General features: G+C 40.4%; 1 protein-coding gene across 2 annotated transcripts; it reads right to left on the bottom strand.

Annotated features, from left to right (window-relative positions):
- Positions 1-292: 292 nt before the first annotated feature.
- On the bottom strand, positions 293-27,349 carry CD80 (CD80 molecule). Of its 2 annotated transcripts, XM_025913309.2 has the most exons (7): positions 26,637-27,339; positions 25,066-25,173; positions 15,409-15,726; positions 10,348-10,629; positions 5,374-5,478; positions 4,432-4,542; positions 293-1,897 (listed from the first exon to the last, which is right to left on the bottom strand). In XM_025913309.2, exons 2-6 carry the CDS (start codon positions 25,163-25,165, stop codon positions 4,469-4,471), a joined length of 879 nt encoding a protein of 292 aa, XP_025769094.1. In that variant the 5' UTR covers positions 25,166-25,173; positions 26,637-27,339; the 3' UTR covers positions 293-1,897; positions 4,432-4,468. The 2 variants fall into 2 exon arrangements, 1 of the variants encoding a protein (XP_025769094.1); XR_015240292.1 differs by having other exon boundaries at positions 4,432-5,478; positions 26,637-27,349.
- Positions 27,350-27,594: the final 245 nt, after the last annotated feature.

The following is a 27,594-nucleotide window of genomic DNA, read 5'->3' as shown; positions in this document are numbered from 1 at the left end:
TCTATGGCTTTGCAGCCATGTGACCAAAGCAAAGCCATTCTACTTTAAGTCTCAGTTTTCCCCTGTATCAAATGAAACAGTATCCATATCACAATGGGTATTAAATGAAATGATGCATGTAGAGCGTAACACAATGCCCTGGCCCACAGGGGATGATAGAAAAACAAATAGTAGTAGTTATAAGGCTAGAAGAACCTGTGCACAAGTATATTTTTACCACGATTTACATGTTCTCACCACATTCCATAAAACCTGTTTTTCTTAATTATCCTATTCATAAATTGCTGACAAATTGGCAGTTACTCAATCTCTTTATTGCTTTATTCATATACACATATAGATTAAATTCTCCCAACTAGAAATTATAAAACTAGTGATTGGTTTTTAAAATATTTTTTTTAATATCACAAAAATACCAGAATGAAGGTAAAATACCACTTTTTGAAAAAAATAGTACTGACACATTTATCAAATGTAATAAGTAACAATATAACTTATTTTAAATATAAATAAGCTCTCTTAGGTGTCTTCTGTTTTGTGACTACTTCTTGAGGTCTCCTTTTGATCATGTCTAAGGATTACTAATCTTAACCAAATGCAGCAACTCCCTTTTTTTTGTTTCTTTGCTAAAAGTTTTTGTCAGTCTCCTACTTTTATTTCTTCCATGATTTTGTTCTGAGAGCAACCATTTAAAAGTGTACTTCTGTTTCTTAGACTATATAGCATAATTCAGTCCTTTTATAGCTACCAAAATTAAATGTTTTAAATCTAGCCATATTTGAGATACTTGGTCAACTTGCTATCCAACTTCAAATTTTCAAATGAGAATATCTGATTCCTCCAGCTTAAGTTAGGACCAAGGACCACTTCCTGGTCCACTGAGTTGTGGAAGGCAATGTCAGAGAAAGGGGAGTCATGAGTAAGTAACACAGGAGTAGCAGTTTGCCACTTTTCAATTCTCTGCTGATCTCGGAAGGATCAGAAATGCCAAGGAGGAAAAGCCACTTTAGTGATCTGAGGAAGCCCTATGGAATGCTACTTTCATTACCTCAATTTCTAAAGATAGCTTACTGTTTAGTAATACACAATAAAAACCCATCTCATTTTAAATGAGAACTTTCTCATAAATATTTTATAAATGAGGTTAAACAACATGAAGCCATTTAAGGAGATTATCAGTCCAATATGAACCAGTAGGATGTGACTATCCCTCTCCAACCTGGCTATTGTTTTGAAGTGTATAAGTCATTCATCTTACATGTTAGAGGATATTAGTTTTGGATAGGTCTTTCTCCAGAACCTGATAGAGAAGTGGGAGAGCAACAGAGGAGAGCACAAAGGAAAATGAAATACTGGCTACACATAGACAATGTTCCATCATCCTCATATTGGTATACATACCAGCATACTACCCACACATTAGCATCAGATTGCTTTTTACAACATAAAGTCCTTCAGTGTTGCATCAGATCAAGTCCATAAAGTTGGCCTGACATTGGACAAATTCTTTTTCCAGAAACGTTGTGACTGGTGTGTATGTATATATACACCAGTTAATACCACAGACCCAGACTGATGATGGAAAAGAGCACCAGACACAGGAAATCTGGGTTCTGGCTCTGGCCTTGATCATTCAGGTCACCTCCTGGGCCTTGATGTCCTTGTCATTAACAAGTATTTTCAAATGTCTCTTCCAGGCTCAAGCAATTCTGTGTTTCTAAATTCTTTGACCAAGCCTACCAGAGCTACTAATGTTCCCACTGTATTCCACTAGTCACTTTCTGCAGAGCCACTGAAATGAAGAGGCTCCTAGAAAACAGATACATGAAGTACAAGGTGGGATAATCCTGGCCATCTGAGGAAATTCAAAGAGGTCAATCTAAGATGGAGGTGGGACCTGAGGAAACAAACAAATAAAATACTTTAAACCCTAAATCCCCAAAGGAAGAAAACATTTTAAAATTTTATATTTTGTATCACATAGGTGCTCCCAAATTGAGGGGGCATTGTAGATATTAATCTTGATGGCTAAAGAATATAAAGGGAAGTCTGAATTATGGGAGAATTTAGGACAAGTCTGACAATTTCTGATACATGAAATGTCAGACAAATATTAAGCACCAGTTATCAACCAAACTATTGATCAAGGCAATACTCTTCTACCTATGAGGCAAACAGACATATCAGGCATGGTTGTTCTCAATAAGCCTACAATTTTAGTAAAGAGTATAAGACACAGCATGTGAAAATAAACCCGGGATGGAATGTGATGTGCTCAAGATAGCACTGCTACAGCAGTTCAAAGGCATTGTTGCTTGAACTGGACAAGATGGCCACGTAGAAGACTGGACCCATGGCTTCAATATGAGGTATCAGCCAACTGAGCAGAAGACTGTTAATAAGGGAAGTCAGGGAAGCTCTAGGTAATCACAGAACTGAGGGGGACATCCTGGACAGAGCATCCTAAAGAAGTTGTAAAGAAAACAGGATAGGAAACTGAGAGACTATTGTGGGGAAATGTGTATAGGCTGCTATGGTGTGAAAGGAACCGGAGCTTAATGCCCAGTTTGAGTTCTGGCTTTGCTCCTTGCCGGCCCGACCTTGGGAAAATCACTCAGCCTGTGGGAGGGTGCCTCAGGTTTCTTTCCTATAAAATGGATGTAAAGAACTTGCTCATAGAGATTTTTATAAGACTAAAATGAAATAATGCTTTTGTAAAACAAAATCTATTATATAAATCTCAGGTGTTGTGTTTAATTTCCTTTTGTTTTGTAAAGGTAACTCCATAGACTCTTGTTTTTTTCCCCCTGTGAAAACATCTTTATTTCTTCAATGATAGTAACACTATAGAAAGTTACATTCATACTAATAGCCCAAAGGCACCAGCCTATTTCAGAGAGGTTCATACATTGCATAGAAGACTAGATTCAGTGAATTCATGGGCCTCCTCACTAGCTTACAACTATGCATTTTCTGCTATTCTTGTTTCATCTTTCCCTATGCCTACCCAAATTTTAATTTCTTCAGATAATTTTAAATCCTAGGTAGCACATCATTTTATGTGCAGATGCTTGAGTATGTATGTATTTCTCATAGGTGATGCTTATGTTAGCATAATTACAGCATTATCATATCTAACAAGATTAATAAACAATTCATTAACATCTAACATACAGATGGTGTTCAATTTTCCCCAATTACCTAAAAAATGTATTTTGACAATTGGCTTGTTTGAATCACAGAGTAAACAAGAAACAAATGTTACTTTTCATTCATATGTCTCAGGTTTCTTTTGATCTATAACACCCCTTTCTATGCCATTTACTTGTTGAAGAAATTGGGTCATTTGTCTTATAATTTCTCACATCCTGGATTTGGCTGACTATCTTCATGGTGTCTTCAACATGTTTTTTTTATCTGCCATATTTCCTGCGAGTTCACAGTTAATGATTCAGCAGAGAGACTCGCATTTCTTATACTTTTTCACCCTAACTTCGTAAGTCAAAACGGAACTGTTTACGGAGGCTATCAACCACCCTGGATCTGGTATCAGTCTCTTGGATTCTAATGTTTCTCTTACTGAAAAGAACTGGGTAGTTTAGGATAATACAAAATTGATGTAAGTTAATACTGTGACTCAAAAAAAGCTGATGTTGTGTTAGTCTTCCTTAACATAAAGAACATTTCAGATCCCAGATAGTAATTTTCTCATTGTATGTAGAATTAGACCATATCTAAAGTCCTGGACTCCATTTGTTGACATTTAGTGTATTCACACGAAGCTTCTGGAACTACTACATGGAGAACAGTTGAAAGAACTGAGAATGTTTATACTAAAGAGATCAACTGAAATGTGGAAAGTTCAAAGTCTTCAAGCTTTTCAAGGCATGGGGGGGGGGGGTCTCTTCTGAGTTTTTAAGTGGGAAAAATGACATGGAGAAGTGATTATGAAATTTAGCTCTGTTACTGGGTTAGTAGGATGGCTCTATAAGAGGCAGGGAGACCAAAGAGGATGTTACTGAGTGACCAGTGTACAGAGTGACCAGTAAGTGACCCCAATCAGTGTCCATCAGTGAAGGATACAGGGGAAAAGGAATGATCAGCACAAGGAGTTGGGCCAGGAATATTCAAGATGCACTTAAAGTAGTGTTTTATAGGTAATGAAAGACACTGAGTTGACTGACAAGAGGGAGACATTTCAACATGGCAGAATGGTACAGCAGAGAAAGAAGTTATACAATAAGCAAGTCGTATGTGGGGAGAAGAGATGCCAATCACCTGTTTAGAGTAACCTGAATTAGGTTTTTAATTCAGGTTAGTAGTAGTAGGTGAAAGAGCTTAAATTTGGTGCTGAGAGGAAGAAGGCACTGTGCCTCATAATCCATGTATCTCATATATTCCACCCTAGTAGAGAAGAGCTAAAGAGGCTACCTCCAGATGCTCTGCTCATACAGTGGTTCTGCAGAATCTATGTAGACAGGTGAGATCTTTTCCATTTCCGCGCTCTCCCCATTTCTCTTTGTCTCCACCTTGCAGCAGGTCCTTGAAAACAAGCACAAACAATAAAGATTTAGATAGGTTAGTTTCCCTTAAATGGTGCCCATATATCTCAGCAAGCCTTTGCTGGGTTAGAACTAGGTCAGTGGTTCTTAAACCAGGGAGATTTCTAACCACCCCCTCCCCCCACACCTTCCCTGGAACATTTGTAATGTAATAGGGACATTTTTGGTTGTCACAACTGGGGCAGGGGTGCTACTGGCATATAGTGAGTAGAGCCTAGAGATGCTGCTAAATATGCTACAATGCACAGAACAGAACCCTAAAACAAAGAATTATCTGGCCCCAAATGTCAGTAGTATTAAGAATGGGAAATCCTGAACTAGAGGGGTAAGGCTGGGCAGTCTGTATCAAAATCATCCTTGAGCCCACCAGACCTTTTTATCCTACCTGTGGGATGAGTCTTAGCCCCAAACCTTGGCATTCTGACTTTTATCCAATTGAAAATCAAAGATTAGAATATCACTTTGCATCAGAAATGTCTTCAAATTAGTTAGCAGGCCTCAGCGTCTCCAAGAAAATATAAAGTTGGGGGGAAAATAAAAGGACTAAACTAGAATGTGTCTTGAGGGGAGTGATTGCTCATACTTGTAACTCCAGTGCCTAGTAGAGAACGGGGCACATAGTAGGTGTCCGAGAAACGTCTGTCCAGTGGATGAACAGAACTTGGTGAGACACATAAATGAGACACTAAAGTTTCCATAAAACAGGAGGAGGCTATAACCGAGGCTAAAACCTCAGAGAGATGCTGACCCATACTGATGGAGTTTGGGCTTCCAGGAATGAAGGTCAGAATGATAGTACGATAGTACTTACTGTGGACTAGGCATCTTAAGGTAAGTGCAGTGATCACAACAATCCCACTTACTACTGAGCTCAGGATAATGATCCAGAGCTGATTATTAGAAGGCTGTGGCTCTGCTGTGGAGGGAAAAGAAGAGTGTCAGCTCTCATGTGTTTCCACCTGCCATATTCTATGCCTCTTATGTTGACACAACTATAGAGTATTTCACTGCTTTCTCTGCTCATCCACTGTGCAGCTGCTAGCATTTTTCTTGCGTAACTCTTTGATCGGACACATATTTGTGGGCAACTAATATCCAGATGTCAGATATTAAATGTGAAAAAGACATTTTGGAAGTTGCATTTACTGAGTTAAATTGACATGAAAAAGATTCTAAGGAGATACTTTAACAGCATTCTTGTCTTTATATCTCATTTTTATAGCTGATATAACTATGTGTTATTAATAATTATTTGACATCATGTTCTAGATATGCCTTATTTTTCTTTTTCTAGATCTGTCATGCCTTTTCCCTTTCTCTTAGCACATTCTCTTAACACACACACACACACACACACACACACACACACACACACACCTCACAGTGGCTGCCTAAAGCTACAGGAGTTCTTTTGCATTTATTTTCAGATACACATTTAATTTTCACCGTCCAGCCTAGAGCTTCTGGAAGGATAGAAGAGGCATAGCAAAGAACTAAGAGTAGCTGTGGTTTGGTATTAGGTGGGGTCATCCTGGAGGGGAGCTCTGCAAACCAGCTAGCAGCTGTAGAACACAGAACAGAGAGAACAGGGGGGACACAGGGAACAATGTGGGTGGAGAGGAGACAGGGATGTGGGACTGCTGTCTGTCCCTGCTGATCAGGAGCAGTAGCTACATTGTTTATTCTTTAGTAGTTAGAATGGCATCTAGAGAAAGGACAGGGACACAAAAGAAATATTAGCAGCTCATCTTCTGATTTCTCTGGAATAGTTTACTAATCAATATTGAACATTTGCTAACTTTTTGCTTTTTCGTTTTTCTGATGAAAATGAGAGGGTAAATGTTGGTCTTCAGCTTATTCTCATCAGCATGTGGCCCAGTTGAAGCCTCCTCCTCCTTGGACTTCTATGACACCACCTTCTTCTCCTTCTGTTTGTTCCGACTCCGTTTCCTTCATAGGCTCTTCCTCCCCTTGTTCTTCAAATACCGTTGCTCTCATGGTTCCATCTGTGGTCCCATTCTCTGGCCCCAGTCTTCCTGGGTGATCTCATCCACACCCAAGATTTAAAATATCATCTGATTTGTAAGTCTGCATATCATATTTCTGATCTCATTTCTGAACTCCAGATTTGAATTTCCAGCTGCCAACTAGATGGCTGGATGCTAGCATTTCCACCTGATTTAAACTACACTCAATATATTCTTTCCAAAGCATATCTTCCACCTATATTCACCCATCTCAGTGAACAGCAACACCATTAGTTACCTAAACAAGAGTAAAGGCTTCTTTTTGTGCTCACTTCCCAGCAGGTCCCCATGGACTTTCTATTCTGTATTCAGGATACCTCTGCAATTGGTTCCTTTCCCCAAAATCTCATGCAGCAACTACTTTATTTAGTTCAGGTTTTTCTTCTTGCCCACCTTAGTAGTCTACATTTGGTCTCTTTGCCTCTGGTTTCCTAGGCTCTAATAATAACTACACATTCTGCCCCAGTAATCATTCTAAAATGCACATTTGATTATAGTGCTCCTGCCACTTAGACACTAGGGAACTTTGGTTTTCTTTAGATTGCATGAAGATGCGTGATTACCAGGATTGGCCTCAAACGACCAGAATGACAAGGGGGCTCTGGTTATTATCCTGGGAGTCTAAAAGTTTCAGATTCCGACTCACTCCTGGCTTCCACTCAGAAGGAAGGCCACTTCCCATCCATCCTCAAGCCTCAGGCAGCCTAGAAAGAGGATGTTTGAGAGAAAAAAGGAGGAACTAGTCGCGGCAAACTGGCTCTGTCATGATGCCAGTTAGGAACCTAGTACATGTGCCACAGAGCAGACTCAGAACCCTAACTGCAGAGTTATGTGAGACATCTACCCGTGCTTATCAGACACACCATGAGTGGGATGCCCTGATTTACCCCCTTCCACAAACCTATGTGCCTTCCACTGTATCAAGGGTTAACCAATTTGGCAGATCCAGACTCAAAGAATCATGGACCCAATCTGTTTCATTAATAAATACGTGTGTATGGGGCGCCTGGGTGGCGCAGTCGGTTGAGCGTCCGACTTCAGCCAGGTCACGATCTCGCGGTCCATGAGTTCGAGCCCCGCGTCGGGCTCTGGGCTGATGGCTCAGAGCCTGGAGCCTGTTTCTGATTCTGTGTCTCCCTCTCTCTCTGCCCCTCCCCTGTTCATGTTCTGTCTCTCTCTGTCCCAAAAAAAATAAATAAACGTTGAAAAAAAATTTAAAAAAAATAAATATGTGTGTTTTTCATTAATAAATTAATGAATTTAATAAATAAATTTTAACTAATAAATTAATTAACTTTTATTTTATTTTTTTATTTTAGAGAGAGAGCGAGCTTGCGAGCAGGGGAGAGGGGCAGAGGGAGAAAGACAGAATCTTAAGCAGGCTCCACGCTAGGTGTTAAGCATGACATGCATCCTCAAACCTATGACCCTGGGATCATGACCTAAGCCAAAGTCAAGAGTTGGACACTCAACTGACTAAGCTACCCAGGTGCCCCTGGGTGTATTTTTTTTGAGTGGGTACTTACATAGTAAAGCTTCACTCACATTGACTTATAATATTTCTATGAACTGTATGCCTAATTTTTGTTTGTTTATGCAGTCAGCCCTTGACCAGCCACAAATGCATTATTTGCTTTTGACTCTTAATGATGACTATAGTTCAATAAATGAGATTTAAAGTATTGATATACTAAAGCTCTCTGACCATCAAGGCTGGTATCTATCAAGATGCTTAATAGCTGATAACTACTTAATAAAGATTGAATGAACAAAGAAATGAACAAACACATGTACTTAATCATCTTTCCATTAATTGTTGTAACTGTAGACCAAAGAGGGTAAAGAGCTAGTATTTTTCATTAGACGGAAAAGGGATACTGTTCATCCTTAGCTTGAGGGAAGAATTGAGAGAAGGCATATTAGGGAAAAGATGATAAAGCTGGGTGGTCTAAATCATCTTTAAATAGCAGCTCCATCCTTTTATTTGAATGGGCTACATTCTGTTTCCTGTAAGTTAGCAAATTACAGGCCAAACCTGGCCTACTCCCTCTTTTTTAGAATAAACTTTTGTTTGAACACAGCCATAGCCTTCATTTATGTCTTGTCTATGGCAGCTTCCATGCTGTAAAATTGAGCAAAATTGAGTTGGTGCCATCCAGAGACCATATGACCTACAAAGACTAAAATATTTACTGAAATATTACTTTTCTGAAAATATTTGCCAATTACTGTCCTAAAATATCATATACATTCATAGTCCAAATATAATGTCCAAAATAAGATAACTGAAGCTATTACCCTTCTGTGGACTACTTACTCCCTGCCTTAATCACAATAATCTAAAATTGATTAAATAATGATATATTAATAAAGTGAAAAGTAATGCTGAATTAATAAGCTAGGGGCGCCTGGGTGGCACAGTCGGTTAAGAGTCCGACTTCAGCTCAGGTCACGATCTCGCCATCCGTGAGTTCGAGCCCCGCGTCAGGCTCTGGGCTGATGGCTCAGAGCCTGGAGCCTGCTTCCGATTCTGTGTACCCCCCTCTCTCTGCCCCTCTCCTGTTCATGCTCTGTCTCTCTCTGTCTCAAAAATAAATAAATGTAAAAAAAAAATTTAAAAAAAAAAAAAAGAAAAGAAAATGAATTAATAAGCTATATGATTCAAATCTCATTTTTATAAATTTTTTAGAACACATAAAAGATGATGGAAAGAAATGAGCTTGGACTATTAATAAAAACATGTCAAAACTGTGTTTGCATTTGAACTAATTTTCCCAGGAAATTTTATCTCATTACCTATTGAGAAAAATAATGAATGAGTTCACCTCAAGAAGGAAAGATCTACAGTAAATCTAGCTCATTAGCTAGAATGAGCTACTAGACCATCTAAAATATCTCCTCTATTACAAGTAAAGATAAGAGGAAGACACGCTATACATTATATATTATACTATGTATCCATGTGCCACTCAGTGTATATCAGATTCAGTATATTGTTTATTACTATGCATCCACAAAACATGTCATTAGGAGTGGGCTCAGGGGGTGAGGGAGAGGTCTGCTGGTCTTCCATATAATCAGCCATAGAAGTTAGACACTTATTTCAAGTATCTGAGTTCTGTAATAACCTACTAAGGGTTTAACATGCATAAATTGATATAAGCCCAGCTTTTCCCATTTTATATTTTCAAATGATTTCACCTCTTGGGGACAGAAAATTCTGTATGTTTACTACCTGAAGGGTAAAGTATTTGGTCATGGTGTTTCGGCAAAAATGACCTTCTTTTCAGGCATTGTCCTCAAGTATCTTGTCATTTACCTTCTTTACCAGACTTGGTTCTGAATGAACCAGTAGTTCTTAAAAGGCACATTCACCCACAAAAGACAATTATTTGACACCATGGGACAATGGGAAGGAGGTACCCAAAAAGAAAGCACCAAAGCCCTAATGGCAAGTCCAAAGAAGGACAAATTTTAGTGCTTTCGATATCAACACTATTGTTACAATGACTTCCTAAGCTGGCCACTTGATATTTGGATGTCTCAATTTTAGAAAGTTTATTTTAAAAACAATTAGTCTAGTAACGTTATGGTCACACGTTATACAGTGACCTTAAGTCACCATAACATTTGTGGGTCTAAAAATACTACAGGAAATGCTATCAAAGTCAGTATGCATAATTCTACAATGTATCTGGCTGAGTTATTTTCTTTTTAGATTTTACATAGTAGAAACTCCCCAGAACAATGTTACTTACATTTTTGCCAGTTGAAGATCTGTGATACTATTAAGTTTCCATACTTGACAAGACACAGGAAGCTATGGTTGTTTGTCATATTGAAATCCAGTTCACTGCTAATAGTGTAGAGCTCAGTTTCAGGATCTTGGGAAACTGTTGTGTTGATGGCATTTAATTCTTCTTCATTTTCCAGCCAGGAGAGGTGAGGCTTTGGAAAACCTCCAGAAGTTAAGCACATTATCCTTTTGATGTTATGAGATGGATTTCCAAGATCAGTTATACTAGGGACAGGGAAGTCAGCTAAAGAAAGAACAAGGATGTAAGTACATATTGTTATGTATTGGGGGTGGGGTGGGAGAAGTGAGGTTGTTGTTTTTTTTTAAATAAATTATCTGGTTTTGATAAGAATAATAAAATGAGATATAATTTACAACTTCCCACAAATCATTAATACTTCTGTATGATCCAAAGATTAACTTTGGTTTGAATTGGGTATAACAATTCTTCATCACTTTTTTTAAAAGATCTCTACACCCCATGTGGGACTCGAACTCATGACCCTGAGATCAAGAGCCCCATGCTCTTCCGACTGAACCAGCCAGGCACCCCAATTCTTCATCACTTTTGATGGAGGTAGGAGACCACTTATAGAAAGAAGTAGATTTATATGAATAGATATAGACATAGTATTTGCGTTTGTAAGCAGTGAAGAGAAAAACAATAGACAACATTTATTGAACTCTTAATGTTTTTTAGGTCTGGACACTATTTCATTTCATCTCTACAACAACCCTAGGAGGCAGGTATACATCAAGAAAGACCAAATATCAGCAATTTCATATGATTTAACCTAATTTACATTTTATAATCAGATTGAGGTTGAGAGAAATCATGAGTAAGTGGCAAAACTGGGGTATCAATCCAAATTTTTCTGATACCAGAACCTTCCTTTTCTTCCTCTTCTCTTCTCTTGCCTGCTTTTTCTTCTCTTTTCCTTTCCTGCCTTTCTTTTCTTCCCTTTCTTCCTAATGTTTGAGGTAGATAAAATGGCTTTTATTGATCTATTTATTAATTAATACTGTAAAAAACACCCACGAAAGCCAGCACATCCAACTTGAAAGCCAGCACATTGACTGTAACTTATGCAAATCTAGTTGTATGGTCACGCCTTTGTTGTCTCCCTATTTCCCACACTTGAGATAACCACTACTCTAAATTTTCTTTAGCATGCTCTTACTTTTTCAAAAGTAGTCTTTAATAAGATAAACCTCTGTCCAAATTGTACAACACTGAGCCTGTGATCTCAACCACTATACTTTGCTGACTCCCTTGCTGTTCTGATATGTGTTACAAGGACAGAAGAGACTTCCTAGCATTCCTCTGAGATACTTGAGGCACTCTTTCATTTGTATATTTGACTCCCAATGAGATACGAAAGCATATACAAAACAAAGCATGGTGAAATGACTGCAGAGAACATGGGAGAAAGCTCCTTTACCCGTTTTCTTCCTTATTCTTAGGCCTAAAGAAATTTATACTTCTCAGCCTGAATGTGGGGAACCAAGCCCCAGATACTTCATCCCATCCATACAGTTAGTTTTCTTTTCACAATTTGGAGTTCCACAAAGAGGTGTAGTATAGCATAATAGTAATCAACAGCAGGTTTTTTGTTTTTTTTTTTTAAGAGTTTATTTAGAAAGTATCATTGGGATGCCTGGGTGGCTCAGTCGATTAAGCGTCCGACTCTTGATCTCAGCTCAGGTCTTGATCTCAGGGTCATGATTTCAAGCTCCGCATGGGCATTGGGCTCTGTGCTGGGTGTGACGCCTACTTAAAAAAAAAAAAGTATCACAATGTAAACAAATCGTGCCACTTGGATTTTCTTTTAATACAAGACAAACAATGCAAAACTGAAGCCACTCATGAGGACTGTGCTTCTCCAGAAAGTTGGGGTTTTTGAAAAGACCATCTGTGAACCATACATGATTACTAAAGATTCCTTTAAGGCACAGACTGGCCAAGATCCAACAGCAAGCTTTAAAACCAGTTTTGCCCTTTAACCCTGGGCCAATCGCTTAACCACTTTCGGTTTTACTTTGCTCATCTGTAAGATGGGGATAATAACACTTGCCTTCCAGGGTTGTAAGCATTAAATGACATCATTAATATAAATCATAAAGCACAGAGCCTGACACACAGGAAATCAGTTAATAGACTGACTTAGGTGGGTCTCAAATTTGCCCTCTTAGATGAGCTCCCTTGTTTATATCAAGTTGCTCAGGGGAAAACTTCCCAAACCGCCTGGCAGAACTGTGAATAATACGAGAAAGGGGAAGTTATGTCAAGTGATTAGAATTGCCAGGAAAAAGAAAAGCTTGCATTTGGTTGGAGGTGAAGTCACCTTTTTTGAATCAACTCTGTCTCTAAATTAAGTTTGACATTTTCCTGAACCATTTTTAGTTTGACATTTCTACTTCTTAAATTTATCTTATAAGATGAGATCATTACAATGGTAGCTGACACCAAGAATATTCCCTTTGTAGGGCACATGGGTGGCTCAGTCTGTGGAGCATGCAACTCTTGATCTTGAGGTTGTAAGTTCAAGGCCCAAGTTGGGTGTAGAGGTTACTTAAAATCTTAAAAAAAAAAAAAAAAAAAAAAGAATATTCCCTTTATTTCTTATAACATCATTGTTATGTGTTTTAACCTGGAATAACAAATCCAAGTAAGTCATATCCTAAATTATGATTCATGTTCATTTCTGCATGCTGCTTTTCTGAGAGATACTTAACCACAAGAATATTAAAAATATTCTATCTATTAAAAACCATCTTTGCAAGGTCTGGCTAGGCTTAGAACAGCCTCAGCTATCTCCTATCGCTTCAGGGAGGTGATCCATATCAAGTAATAGTACTTAAGGCCTTGCAAGACTGTGAACTATCAAAGAATTACTCCTTTGTATCTCATTTTAATGAATTAAACCCATGTTTTCACCAATCTTAATGGGTAGGGTAAAAATATCTTACTGGAAGAAGAGGTGCACATATGTTAGAAAGCTAAAAATCTGTTATCCTAGTTAATCTGTTAACTAGTATAGCTATTTCCTCCAAATACTGGTTAATGGAGGCTTTTATATACTGCTATGCTGATATAATATCATTTTGCAATCTTAGGCAAATGTAGAAAAACCAACTTGTCCTGGTTAGCCTGAGATTTTCCCAGGTTTGGCACTGAAAACCTCTCGTTTGAGGAAAATTCTCAGTCTTAGGCAAAGTGGGACAGTGATCACCCTTGTCAAACAAGTGATTATTTAATTTCTTGTTTCTCAAACTGTGGTCCATACCATACCATCCATACCATACCATCACTGTGCCATACCGTACCATACAGTAGCCATATAGGCATCACTTGGTAGTCTGTTGGCACAGAATTGAAGATCCAACCCCAGACCTACTGAATTTGACTCTGTGTTTTAATAAGATCTCCAAGTGATTCATAGGAACCTTAACATTTGAGAAGCACTGCTCTAACTGACTGAGATGGAAAAATCAGAATTGATTGGTTCTGAGTCAAATGAAGCAAGTGAAGCTTCCCTTTTTGTCTTCCCCTTTCTGACTTTTGTGCCTACCACGGCACCCCCTCCTGGCCCTTTTGAGGCCCCTAGCACTCTCGTGTTGCCTTCTTGGCTGACCTTGGTCTCCTGCTGTAGTCTTGCACTCCCTGAGACTCCGACTCTTTTCCCTCTTGGGTTTTATTCTTCATCCTTCTATCAAAATGCACCTTTTGGGATGAGCACTGGGTTTTGTATGGAAACCAATTTGACAATAAATTTCATATATTGAAAAAAAAATTTTTTAAATGTACATAGTCCTAAGTCAACTTCCCATTAGGTATTCCATTAGAGGAAGGACTATAGCCAATGCGTTAACTAATACAGGTTAATATGTTTGTGGTGCTACCTCCTCCCCAGGTAAAACATTTTCATTTTTAACAGAGATCTCATAGGGGGAAAAGTGCTGAAACTAAGCAGGAGCAGCAATAATGGTGGGGATTCTCAGAATCAATGCAGGTTAGAATTTTGGAGAAGGTGGGCTTTGAAGAACACCTAAAATCACACCCCTATATAATTATTGCTGTCTTCATGAGTAGGGAGTACAGAGTGAGGTTTAAGATAATTCTATACAACTGGCTCACTTCCTAAGCTTTAACTGTGATTTGGGTGCTAAAGTGAAAGATTCAAAATAGCTGCAGACTGCAGAGAAGAATAGTGAAGAATTTGCCAAGGATCCACTTACATGATCTGTTATCAAGGTTAATGATTATCTTTCATTAAGTAATAGGTTTAGTTTCCACTAAAGGCCCAAGTGTCCAGGAAGAAAAAGAAATGTGTTTGAATTTCAAGTATGAGGGAATGGTCAAGGGCTGTAATTTCTCAGCAAGGGGCTCAGGCTATATTAGTATCCTCTAGAACTACCACCTGTGATAAACGCAAGATTCCTTCCTATCCAAGAAATGCTTGCCTTCACGATAGACGTATAAGTAGGACTTTGATTTATGAATTTTCTTCCCGGCCACATAAATTATGTATCTAATCCTCTAATGTGTAACTTTGTAGGAATAACCATTATATGTGAGCCTCAAATATAATAATAAATATAAATAATATAGTAGCCATAGTAATAGGCATTCAAATACTATTTGAAAAATATTTATGCCTGCATTGTTCTTATACCTTTGAATATACTTTCACAAGAATATATTACTGGAGCAAGAGCAGTTAATAGTACAGCTACATCAAATCAAATGTGTCCCCTTATGATTCAGAAGGCACTTCAGGATGACTGCCATGAATTTGGACTGTCAAAATGCAAGAAATACACACTAATCAATATTTCTAGAATGTCTTGAGAGATCACTTAGGGTTTATTGTAACATTATAGACTTACTTAACCCTAAATGCAGATACATCCCTCCTTGGTAACATTTTCAATGTTTCAATACTCCTAAATCAATAGGAGTATGTCTTTAAGGGCATCAGCAGTCTGCCAGTTTATAGTAAATCAGAAAAATCCCACTGACCTCTGACCAATAACATCACCGAAGTCAGGTGTTTCACTTTGTAAGACCCTTTTTCAATCTTTTGAATGATACAGGTGTATTTGCCATTGTCTGACAGGCGCAGAGCCATGATCACAATGGAGTGGTTATCGGTGACGTCAGTGAATGTGCGGTTCTTGTACTTGGGCCACACTTGTACTTTGCCAGACATGACAGCCAACACCATTTCATCATCCTTTTGCCAATAGATTCGAATTTCCGTCAGTTCTTTGGTGGAAATGTTGTAATCACAGGATAGTACTGCTACTTCTTCCACTGTCTTGTTCACCTGGATGATACCTAAGGAGAGGCAGAAAGAAAAGATTTTGTATTTATTAAATTTGGACTCCTGCACAAGCAGGAATTCAGAGTTGTCAATAACAAAACTCAAGGTGTTGTACCTAGTGACTAAGCATGATCAGAGAACTCAGTTTGATTTTGATCATTTTGGTCCCCAGAGCTATTTTTTTTATTGTGGTTTAAAAATGTAAAATAGCAATCCCCATCAAAATAACACCAGCATTCTTCACAGAGCTAGAATAAACAATTCTAAAATGTGTATGGAACCACAAAAGACCCTGAATAGCCAAAGTAATATTGAAGAAGAAGACTAAAGCTGGAGGCATCACAATCCCAGACTTTAGCCTCTACTACAAAGCTGTAATCATCAAGACAGTATGGTACTGACACAAAAACAGACACTTAGATCAATGGAATAGAATAGAGAACCCAGAAATGGACCCACAAACATATGGCCAATTAATCTCTGACAAAGCAGGAAAGAATATCCAATGGAATAAAGACAGTCTCTTCAGCAAGTGGTGCTGGGAAAACTGGACAGCAACATGCAGAAAAATGAACCTGGACCACATTCTTACACCATACGCAAAAATAAACTCAAAATGGTAAGAGACCTAAACATAAGACAGGAAGCCATCAAAATCCCCAAGGAGAAAGCAGGCAAAAACCTCTCTGACCTTGGCCTCAGCAACTTCTTACTCAACATGTCTCTGGAGGCAAGGGAAACAAAAGCAAAAATTAACTACTGGGACCTCATCAAAATAAAAAGCTTCTGCACAGTGAAGGAAACAATCAGCAAAACTAAAAGGTGACCGACAGAATGGGAGAAGATATTTGCAAATGACATATCAGATAAAGGGTTAGTATCCAAAATCTACAAAGAACTTCTCAAACTCAACACCCAAAAAACAAATAATCCAGTGAAGAAATGGGCAAAAGACATGAATAGACACTTCTCCAAAGAAGACATCCAGATGGCCAACCGACACATGAAAAAATGCTCAATATCACTCATCATCAGGGAAATACAAATCAAAACCACAATGAGATACCACCTCACACCTGTCAGAATGGCTGACATTAACAACTCAGGCAACAACAGATGTTGGTGAGGATGCGGAGAAAAAGGATCTCTTTTGCACTGCTGGTGGGAACGCAAACTGATGCAGCCACTCTGGAAAACAGTATGGAGGTTCCTCAAAAAATTAAAACTAGAACTACCCTATGACCCAGCAACTGCACTACTAGGTATTTACCAAGGAATACAGGTGTGCTGCTTTGAAGGGGCACAAGCACCCCAATGTTTATAGCAGCACTATCGACAATAGCCAAAGTATGGAAAGAGCCCAAATATCCATCGAGGGATGAATGGATAAAGAAGATGTGGTTTATATATACAATGGAGTATTACTTAGCAATCAAAAAGAATGAAATCTTGCCATTTGCAACTTTGTGGATGGAACTAGAAGGTATTACGCTAAGTGAAATTAGCCAGTCAGATAAAGACAAATATCATATGACTTCACTCATATGAGGAATTTAAGATACAAAACAGATGAACATAAAGGAAGGAAAGCAAAAATAATATAAAAACAGGGAGGGGGACAAAACATAAGAGACTTTTAAATATAGAGAACAAACAGAGGGTTACTGGAGGGGTTGTCGGAGGGGGCATGGGCTAAATGGGTAAGGGGTTTAAGGAATCTACTCCTGAAATTATTGTTGTACCATATGCTAACTAACTTGGATGTAAATTAAAAAATAAATACATTCTAAAAAAATAAAATAATGTAAACTATACCATCTTAACCATTTTTAAGTGTACAGTTTAGTAGTATTATGTATATTCACATTGTTGTGAAACAGATCTCCAGAACTTTTCATCTTGCAAATCTGGAACTCTGTATGCATTTCTTTTTTTTTTTTTTTTTTTAACCTCTTGGTAACCACCACTTAATGTTCTGTTTCTATGAATTTGACTACTTTAGATACTGCATATAACTGGAATCATATAGTATTTTCTTTTTGTGACTGACATATTTCACTTAGCATAGTGTCCTCAAGTTTCATACATGTTTTAGCATGTACCAGAATCTCTTCCCTTTTTAAGGAATAATAAGATAATGATACTATTCCATCATATGTATATACTCCATTTTCTTTTCCATTCATCTGTCGATGGACAGTGAGGGAGAAGGTCCACTAGTCCCAGAAAAAGGAGGACTTTAGGCAACCTAGCATATGAATGCTAAGTATGGGTACACAATGTACTCAGCCTGATGAGGAATATGGAAATCATTGGACTGTGAGATCTTAAAAGGACTTCCATGTCAGTTCATTTTGGTTGTCTTATTTATAGGTGAGAAAACTAAGCCCAGAAGAGGAAGCTGCTCCTGTTTTACACTTTCTGGCCCAGACCTTTCAGGCCACTCTCCTTGTTTATTGGTTTCCCCAACTTTAGGCCCCGGTTCCAGGATTAAGTAGGCCAGCACTGCCCACACCCCCAGCCAGACCCCACCATTGAACATTTTTGCTTTGAGAAGCACAGTCGTTTTTGTTCCAGGCCTGGAATGAACTCATGACTTCAGGCTGAATTTACTCCCCTCATCTCCACCAGACAAGGTTTAGTGTACACCTCCCCCCCCCCCCCAGACTATTTTTATCCTTTTCAGCAATGCTAAATGGATCTATATCCGGTCCTTATCTTTTCAGCTATCTGCAATCCATGTGACAGTTACCCTATTAGAGGGTCCCATTTAAAACATTCTGCCCATTTTCCCATCAGTATATTCCAGAAATACCAACATTTCAGTATCCAAACTCCACCCTTTTGTTAGCTCCTAAGCGTTTATCAGTAGCACCAAACTCCCCTGGCAGACTATATTTTCTGATTTTTTTGGTTCAGAAGGCATGGCCGTTCTTCCTATGCTACACTTGACCTACAAGCAGATTCCCCCAAGCCCAAGCTCTTTCACTAGCCACTCCCTCCCCCACCAATGCTATCATGTCCCATATCCCCCAGAGCCACATGGCATCCCCTGGGGAGGCCCCTATCAAAGGATCCAGTCTCCAGTCCCTCTCTCTTCTTAGATAGCATGATCATGGAGCACGAGCACCTCTCTACCTCAACAGCTGTTCTTTAGGCCTTCATCAGATTGGACATGGGCCCCCCACAGCATTAGGAAGTAAGTTTTTTAATGGCGGGTATCTTCAGAGCAGTGTGAGGAAACTCCCAATGATCTCAGGCACCCCTTTTGGCAATTGCACAGAACACTGCCACCCCCAGCTTTAGGGAACATAACCGAGAAAGTGAAGAAATGAAAAGATATACTTCAGAGGAGCACATAATAGATAAATAACCTGAGTTCTTTTTTTGTCTAATGTTTATTTATTTGGGGGAGGGGGTGCGCAGCATGAGTGGGGGTGGGGCAGAGAGAGAAAATCCCAGGCAAGCTTCAGGCTGTCAGCACAGAGCCCGATGTAGGGCTCGAACCCCCAAAATCGTGAGATCATGACCTGAGCGGAGATCAAAAGCTGGACGGTCAACCGACTGAGCCACCCGGGTGCCCCAACCTGAGCTCTTTTGAGAAAGATACAGCAGAGGGCACATGGGTGGCTCAGTCAGTTAAGGGTCTGTTGGCTTTTGGTTTGGGCTCAGGTCATGATAATGCTTTGTGAGTTCAAGGTCCGCTTTGGGCTCTGTGCTGACAGTGCAGAGACTGCTTGGGATTCTCTCTCTCTCCCTCTGCCCCTCCCCCGCATGATGCATGCACACTCTCTCTCTTTCTGTCTCTCAAAATAAATAAATAAACTTTACATTAAAAAAATACAGCAGAAGCAAACTGATATGTAGGAGCATCAACTACGGATTCCTACTGACTTGGATTCTAGTCCCAGCTCAGCCACTTGCTGATTAATCCAATTCCTCATCAGTAAAAAGTATGTAATACCTACCTCTCAGAATCACTGTAAAATTAAATTCAATTAAATGATATAAATGGAAAAGTCCCTAGTACATGGCAGGTCTTCTGTAAGACTTTTCCTTTCCTTCCCCAACTCTTGCTCCCAACTTCTACCCTGTGGTCCTTTCATTTCACTCAGGGGTTACATCAGATACATAGGATTCTGGTCTTGCTATTGGCCATTACAGATACCACGACAGAAAGCAGCTCATTCATCTGAGATTCTAAATAGGGTCTTTCCCTATGATCTGTTTGTTCCCACCCAAAAAGAATCCAGGATTTCTAAGTAATTTTTACATGTGGTGACATTAGCAAAAGAGGAATCTCAGGGGCACATAGATGGCTCAGTCAGTTGAGTGTCTGACTCTTGATTTCAGTTCAGGTCCCAGTTCAATCCCAGGGTCGTGGGATTGAGCCCTTCAGTGTGGAGCCTGCTTAAGATTCTCTCTTTCTCTCCCTCTGCCCCTTTCCCTTGCTCACTCTTCCTCTCTCTAAAATAAAAAAATAAAAATAACAAAAATGAAAAAAAGAGGAATCTTAACTGAAAATGAGCTACTTTGACTAATGACTTTTTTTTTAATTAAAAAAAGGTTTTTTTTGGTTGTTAATTAAGTAGGCTCCACGCCCAATGTGGGGCTTGAACTCACAACCCTGAGATCAAGAGTCATGTGCTCTATTGACTGAGCCAGGCAAGCACCCCTTCAATGATGACTCTTAAGGAGTTTTTGTCCAGCCATCTGAGGAGAAGTGTGGGTGTCTCTCTAAAGGTCAGTAACCATCAATGGGATCCTTAATGTTCCTATGTGAACTCCTCTCACCACACACTCATGCTGAAGAAGAACCAGACTGAAAAGAGGAACCAAAAATCTTCTGGGCAATTTGGAAATTCCACCGGGACCCAGCTTCCATACTCAGGGCTGCTACATGCAGACAATTAAAAGGTCTCTGAAGTGTTTTGTGTGCTTCAGTGGCTCTGGAGGGGAGAGTCAGGTCCCTGAAATCTGAGTATTACTACCTAAAACCTAGCTGAATTTTGACCTTGCTTCACTATTTTACAGATGGGCACAACAACACTTACCTAACAAAGCGGGCATGAGGATTCTGTGAGGTAACACACAGAAGATACCTCTGCAGTTGTGGGCATATGACAGGTGTACCATTGCCTTCCCCAGACATCCACACAGCCCAGTTCCTCATTTCCCTTTGTCAGGGAGCCCTTCTTTGACTCTCTTTAACCAGTGCCCTCCTCCCAGACCTCATCCATGCTGCTCCTCATTAGTCCCTTGCCCTGATTTACTTCTCTTCAAGTTTATCTTCAGCAGCAGTTACTTCTGAGGCTATGGGAACGAGGGGTGGGGGGGGGGGGGACTTTATCTGTTTAGTTTATCATTATATCCACAGAATCTAGAACAGGGACTGGCCCAAAGTAGGCACTCAATAAATATTTACTGAATGAATGACTAGGCATTAGGAGATGAGATCTGCCTCCATCGGTTTTTGCACATTAGAATCATAACCTCGGACAAATTGGTTCCTTGGGAATCTCTACAAAAGGGGCATAATACATTCTCTACTAAAACTTTACATAATTATCACGGGGATTATATGATGTAAATCATATAATACCCAGATGTAAAAGTGCTAAGTTAATTGTAACACACTATACAGAAATTTTAAACTTAATTTTCTCTCATTTCCTTAATTAACTTTCCTGTCATGTGCAGCATGTGATTTATTGAATCACACCCAGGACAGGCCAGAATCACTGTGGTAACTGGCTGACATCCGGACTGAGCCAAGTGCCCACAGCTGGGCAGAACAGATTAAATCCCCATGTGTTGGGCTGTATGTTAGCTCACTGGGACTTGAGAGTGCTTTTTAAGTAAAGATGTTCCCTAACTCTAAAGGAAACACACTAAATTTAGAAAGAATGGAAAATATAGAAACACCTAAAAGTTATAGATATAACCCCACCATCTAGAGATTTACTGCTAATGGTCTGTGTATATCTTTCCAATGGAAGTGACCTTTGGGGACACTTCTAAGTACTTTTCATGAAGGGAACCAGCACACCTGGGGCTCCTGTTGGCCTTGGGCTTGGTGCTGGGAACACAAGGGGGAGAAGTATCTGCTCTCCAGCAGCTAACAGATTTCAGACTTGTTACCTGATTTTTTCCATTGCTCCTGACTTTCTCTCCTCTTGAGACCCAGCCTATGCACTCTGTATAAAGTCTGACCCTTTTGTGTCTCTAAACAGTACTTAAATCTTTAAAAAGCTCAGGGACATTGAATATCAGAGTTCTCACAGCAAGAACTGTGACTTCTAGGACCCTTGGCCAGCAGCGCTCAGACAATACATGACAGGAAGAGTGTCTGTGGTACATTGAGGGCATTCTTTTCCCCGTGGCTCAGTTTTCCTCATGCCATAAACTTACGGGCAACACCTTTCTTATGTCCCTGGCCCACTCCTACCAAAGGCCTCTCCACTCCCCTTAGAGCTGTGCTTACCTGAAGATATCCCACCTCAGAGAAAGCTGCCTGATAAGGTCAGCCCCTCTGAAAGCGACCGTGTTAGATCCTCTGCCTTATAAATACCAGTTTCTGGGGGTGCCAGAAACTGGGGGTGCCAACTTCTCAGTTGGTTAAGCATTTGACTTCGGCTCAGGTCATGATCTCACGGTTTGTGGGTTTGAGTCCTGCGTCAGGCTCTGTGCTGACAACTCAGAGTCTGGAGCCTGCTTTGGATTCTGTGTCTGCCTCTCTCTCTGTCCCTCCCCTGCTTGCACTCTGTCTCTCTCTCAGAAATAAAATAAACATTTAAAAAATTTAAAAATAAATACATACATACATACATACATACATACCAGTTTCTGGAGTACATGAGTTTTTAGTTTTGCCTCCACAGACCAAACCAGAAGTAGAGAGGAGTCCAGCTGGCCCCTCCCTTTTCAGGACAAAGAGGTCACCTGTCCTGGGCAGCAACGGCTGGGGGTGGGTGGTAGTGCAGCTTCCTGGACCAGACCAGGAGAGGAAGGTGTGTGCCAAATCCCTTTCCCTGAAGCAAAGGCCTCCATAATCTCACCCAGTCTTGCCTCCCACAGGACATGCTCAGCTCCTAGCTGCACCCGGTCTGGCAAACTCTCCCCGATTCTACATCACACACACCCTCTGATTCCCCCATCTCCCTCTGACTCCAGTCTCTTCATCAAAGCTGTCTATAACAGCCTCCTGACAGGTTTCACACAATCGCTCTGTCAGCCCTACAAGCCATTCTTTCTGCTCTAGCAACACCTTTTTTTTTGTAACGTCATTTCAGAACTTTACTACTCAAACTGAAGGGCTGTGGCCCAACAGTGTCGGCATCACCCGACTGCTTGTTAAAAAATGCAGAATCTCAGGCCCCTCCCTGACCCACCTAGGCAGAAACTGTATTTTTCAAAAAATATACAGACTTTATTTTAGAGCAGTTTTAGGTTCATAGCAAAATGAATAGAAAGTACAGAGAGTTCCTGTATACTCCATCTTGTCCATGCACACAGCTTCCCCTACCATCAACATCCTAGGCCAGAGGGTACATTTGTGACAATCAATGAACCCACATTAACACATTATCACCAAAGTCTGCACTTTACTTTAGGGGTCATTCTTGACACTATACATCCTATGGGTTTTGACAAACATAAAACGACATGTATCCACCATTACAGTATCATACTGAGTCTTTTCACTGCCCTAAAAATCTCCTGCTTTTGACAAGGCCCCCGGGTGATTGATATGTATCATCGAGGTGTGAGCAGCACTGGTATAGACCATGTCACAACTCCTTAAAACACTTCCATGGCTTCCCAGTACTCTCTAAATAACATTCAGATTCCTGACCATGGCCTTCAAGCCCCATGGAATCTGGTCCCTGCCTCCGCCTGCCCCAACACCAGCCGCTTTCACTTTCCTGCTCCTTTGTTTCCTCCACATGCTGCTCTCCCACCTTCACCCAGATCTCCCTCACCACTCTCTCCTGGCAGAGGAAGACATTGCTTGTTGCTCATACATTCATTTGAGTGATTCTTTGATTGATTTTCACGTTCTTCCCAATGACTAGAACTTCCATGAAGACAACAGCCACACCAATTTTGCTCGCAACTTGTCCCCGGGACCAAGAAAAGTCTCCTGTACATAGGAGATGCTCAACATTTGTTGAATTAATAAATGAGTAAACAAAAGGAAGACCGCTTGTGCCAGACTCATCCTTACCTTTGTGCCTTTGTCTGTGCTGTTGTCCTACTCAGAATTCTCCCATCATCGCCCATCCTCCACCAGAAGCCTGCCCAGCTGCCCCAGCCCGCCCTGGTCTTAGGCTCTTACAGTCAGAACCAGGCCCTTCACTGCTCTTTATTTGCCTGTGGGTTATTTTGCCTTCTCCAACTAACACACTCAAATCTCTTAGAGGACAGGATTCCCAGGCACAGTTTTTAAGTACATAGTAGGTGTTCAAGCATGAGAAGTTCATGGATTTGTTTGTTGACTCAGTACAGCAACAAAGAAATCTGGCTGTAGCTATAGGACAAAGTGCTTTCCTAAATATTTTTCTTTAGCTCAAAGATCATCTCCTTCCGCTTGCCTCTAATTTTCCTGCTATAATTGCTAAAACTCTGGTTTTAATTTTATATTCTCCTTTTCATTGGTTCCTACACACACACATATTTCCAGGAAGCCTGTATACGTTTCCTTCTAAGTATTTTTAAACTCTTTAGACTCCCCAGGAGACTTGAGGGTGCTCCCCTAACTTACCAGAAGAAAACTGTAACTGTTGGAAAGGTCATATAACTGCCAAATATATATATAATATCTGATGCATAAATTGTGAAACTTAAGTCACAGTTCTCTTGATTCAGCAACCATGTGAAATAGCAAAATTTCCAGCCCAGGACAGAAAATATACGACGACCACCACTGCGGGCCAGTAATCCATGTGCCCAAACTCCTCTCCCCATCCACCTGCCTCCTTCCCTCACACTTAGATATTCTGGGTGATGCCTGCAGTGTGGACATGCTTTAAGTTAGCAGCTTTTAAGACCTTTTAAGGACCTTTGATGTCAGGCTCTTTGCAAACCGGCAAACCATGCTGAAGCCAGATTCTTCTCTTTACTTTGGGGAAACCAGGTAGTATGCTGTTCAGCAGAAAGAAGATATTTTGTTTGGATTTTAAAAATAAAGTCAGAACCATCCTTCAGCAGGATGAGCCCTGCTCTTCTCAACAGCCTCCCAAATCCAGCCCCCGAAGGTTAGCTTGCAGGGTGACAGAAGGGGGCAGCACAGAAAACACCACCACCTAAACTTTGAAGCAGCAAACTCAGTCAAGTTCCTGAAAGTTCCTTACCTGAACAGAAGTAAAAAAGACTAGCTAGCATCAAGAGCGGAAAGAGCTTGGGATATGGGTGCTTCAGTAGTGGTGTTTTCCACTTTGCTGCGTGATCCATGGCTTTTGCTGCGTAGGGCAGAGAATGAAAACAATTTCAAACCAAGTTAGACATGGGTAATTCCCAGCAAGCACAAGGCAGGAACAGAAGACAATTCAATCGTCTCATACAGAGGGTTCTCCTGTGACGTTTGCAAAAACACACCATGAATGGTGTACCTGGGTCTCCAAACTCCTGAATATAAAAGGTTGTGGGTTTATTTTCACAACCTGGAAAGGAAAAAGAGTCACCCAGGAAGGAAGGTCGGCCTAGTATGGGTTGTAAAACTCCCTAGTTGCCTGCCTGAAATGAGTCGGCGATCTTAATCTGAGAAACTTCTAAAGCAGACAATCTTGTGGGAAAAGCAAAGGTTGGGGGAACTCCAAGGAGGTAACCCTGCCTTGTACATGTTCCCCAAACTAACCACAGCTCTCCCATAGAATGGCTCTGTTTATGGAGATGATTAAGACTTTGGGTAAAAGCACAGAGAATTACAAGGGCAGTCAATATCGGTTAGCCAAAGTTCTGGTGTTCTTCAAAACATACCAAGAAACACAAAATATCGGTGAGGGCATAGTTTGTCCAAGGCAGTACTTAAGTTACGAAAGTACTTCCTTCTCAATACATTAACATATACATATACATATATATACACAGACATATTTATATATATGTGTATATATATGTATATATATATGTATATATAAAAACAAAGACATGTCTTAAAGGGGTAGAGGATCTGAATCAACAGATTCAGATAGAAAACAAATTCAGATAGAAAAATCTATCAGTAGAAAGGGAAAAGACATATTGCAAATATTACTTAGTTATATTATGTACTATAATGTGAGTAAGCTGACTTTTTTCAGTAAATATATCAAAACTTAGAACTGAAATAGAATGCTGTGCTTCAATGTGATCTTCTGAGGTTGCCACCACAGACATAGTCCAATGCTACCCAGAGGACATCTGGGCCTCCTCTTTGGGAACCACCCCAGAGGTCATTTTCCAGCCACCCTTGATTGTTTGTTTTATTAGCCACGCTCCATTTTAACCAGGATTAGCTTGGATTCATTTATTCATCAGAATTTTATAAGCCATAATTCTGGTGATGATTCTCCAACTGTGCTGGGAAGCCTCAGCCTCCTATGGGAATGAGACCCCGGCAGGCTCCTTTGGAAATAGGTATGCATCTTGGAGATAGGAGTGATGGTATGCTTGTTTAAAAAGCAGTCAGATTGGAGTGCCTGGGTGGTTCAGTTGGTTAACGGTCTGACTCTTGGTTTGGGCTCAGGTCATGACCTCACAGTTTGTGAGTTCAAATCCTGCATCAGGCTCTGCACTGGCAGTGCGGAACCTGCTTGGGATTCTCTCTTTCCTGCTCCTTCTCTCAAAATAAATAAGTAAACTTAAGAAAAAAAAAAGCAGCCATGTTATTGGTAACTATTCTTACCAAGCTATCCCACGTTAAGATAATATTAAATGTACTTACCTGCTGAAGAACAATTGCTCTTTTTCTCTTGTGTTAAAAAAATCAAAGGATGAGGCCCCAGTTCTGAGATGTTCTTTTCTTGCTGTCTCCAAAATAATGGCAAGTTTCTCAGTTTTTCTTTGGGTGATATATCTTCCAACTTCCTTTTACTCCCTAGAAGATCTGATGTTCTTCACCAGAAATGTTTAAGTCAAAGCAAGGGATGGGTAGGGTGTTACGTGTGATTTGAGGAAGCTTGCTCAGCTTTCCCTTTTTATCAGCATCTCCTCAGAGGGTGTGGCCTAGACCAACCACACAGCCCCTCCCTCACTACCTCACACAAACCAGTAGTCTCAAGGGGAGAGAAGACTGCATTGGGCAGCCTGGGGGAGCCATTGGCTTTGGCGGTAGACAGACTGTGAGCTTTGTGGGCCAGTTGTTTCTGTGTCGGTCTCAAGTTTTGTTTTAGCACCCAGAGTTACCCCTCTCTACTCATGGCCCTGCCACTGCAGGAGTGGGCCATCTACCTCATATATAGTGGCCACTTTTTGGAGAGTGCTGGGCTCAACAGGCCACCCTTAACGGCACTCCCACCCCTCCACCTCAGCTACCTTCACAGAAGAGACTTCCGGCAGCCATGCTGGACAGGATTGCAGTTACTGTAGCCATGGTTGAGGGCACCACAGGTGAGCACAGTGATAGAACCAAGGGGTAGGATGAAGAAGGTTTTAGTACCCACCCACCCCTTCTATTTCAATCAGCCTTCTACCCCTGTATAGAATTCTGGAGCATTCTGTAGGTAAAGAGCTGACTCATGCTGGTGCAGCCGACCTGTTTTGCACATTTCACAGTTTGCTTCTGCCCCTGGAGCTTCTCTGTTGCTTTGGCATGGGGAGTTTTGTGCTTGAACATGTGCAGCCTGGGAATTTGGGGGTAGTTAGTGCCCGTGGGGCTACTTCTTGACCAGAGGGGGTTGGAA

The sequence above is a fragment of the Puma concolor genome, chromosome C2, assembly GCF_028749965.1.
Source record: "Puma concolor isolate L17-30 chromosome C2, mPumCon1.1.hap2, whole genome shotgun sequence".
NCBI classification, from domain to species: Eukaryota; Metazoa; Chordata; class Mammalia; order Carnivora; family Felidae; genus Puma; species Puma concolor.
The sequence above is the reverse complement of the archived record's forward strand: the minus strand, read 5'-3'. Positions and strand labels throughout refer to the sequence as shown.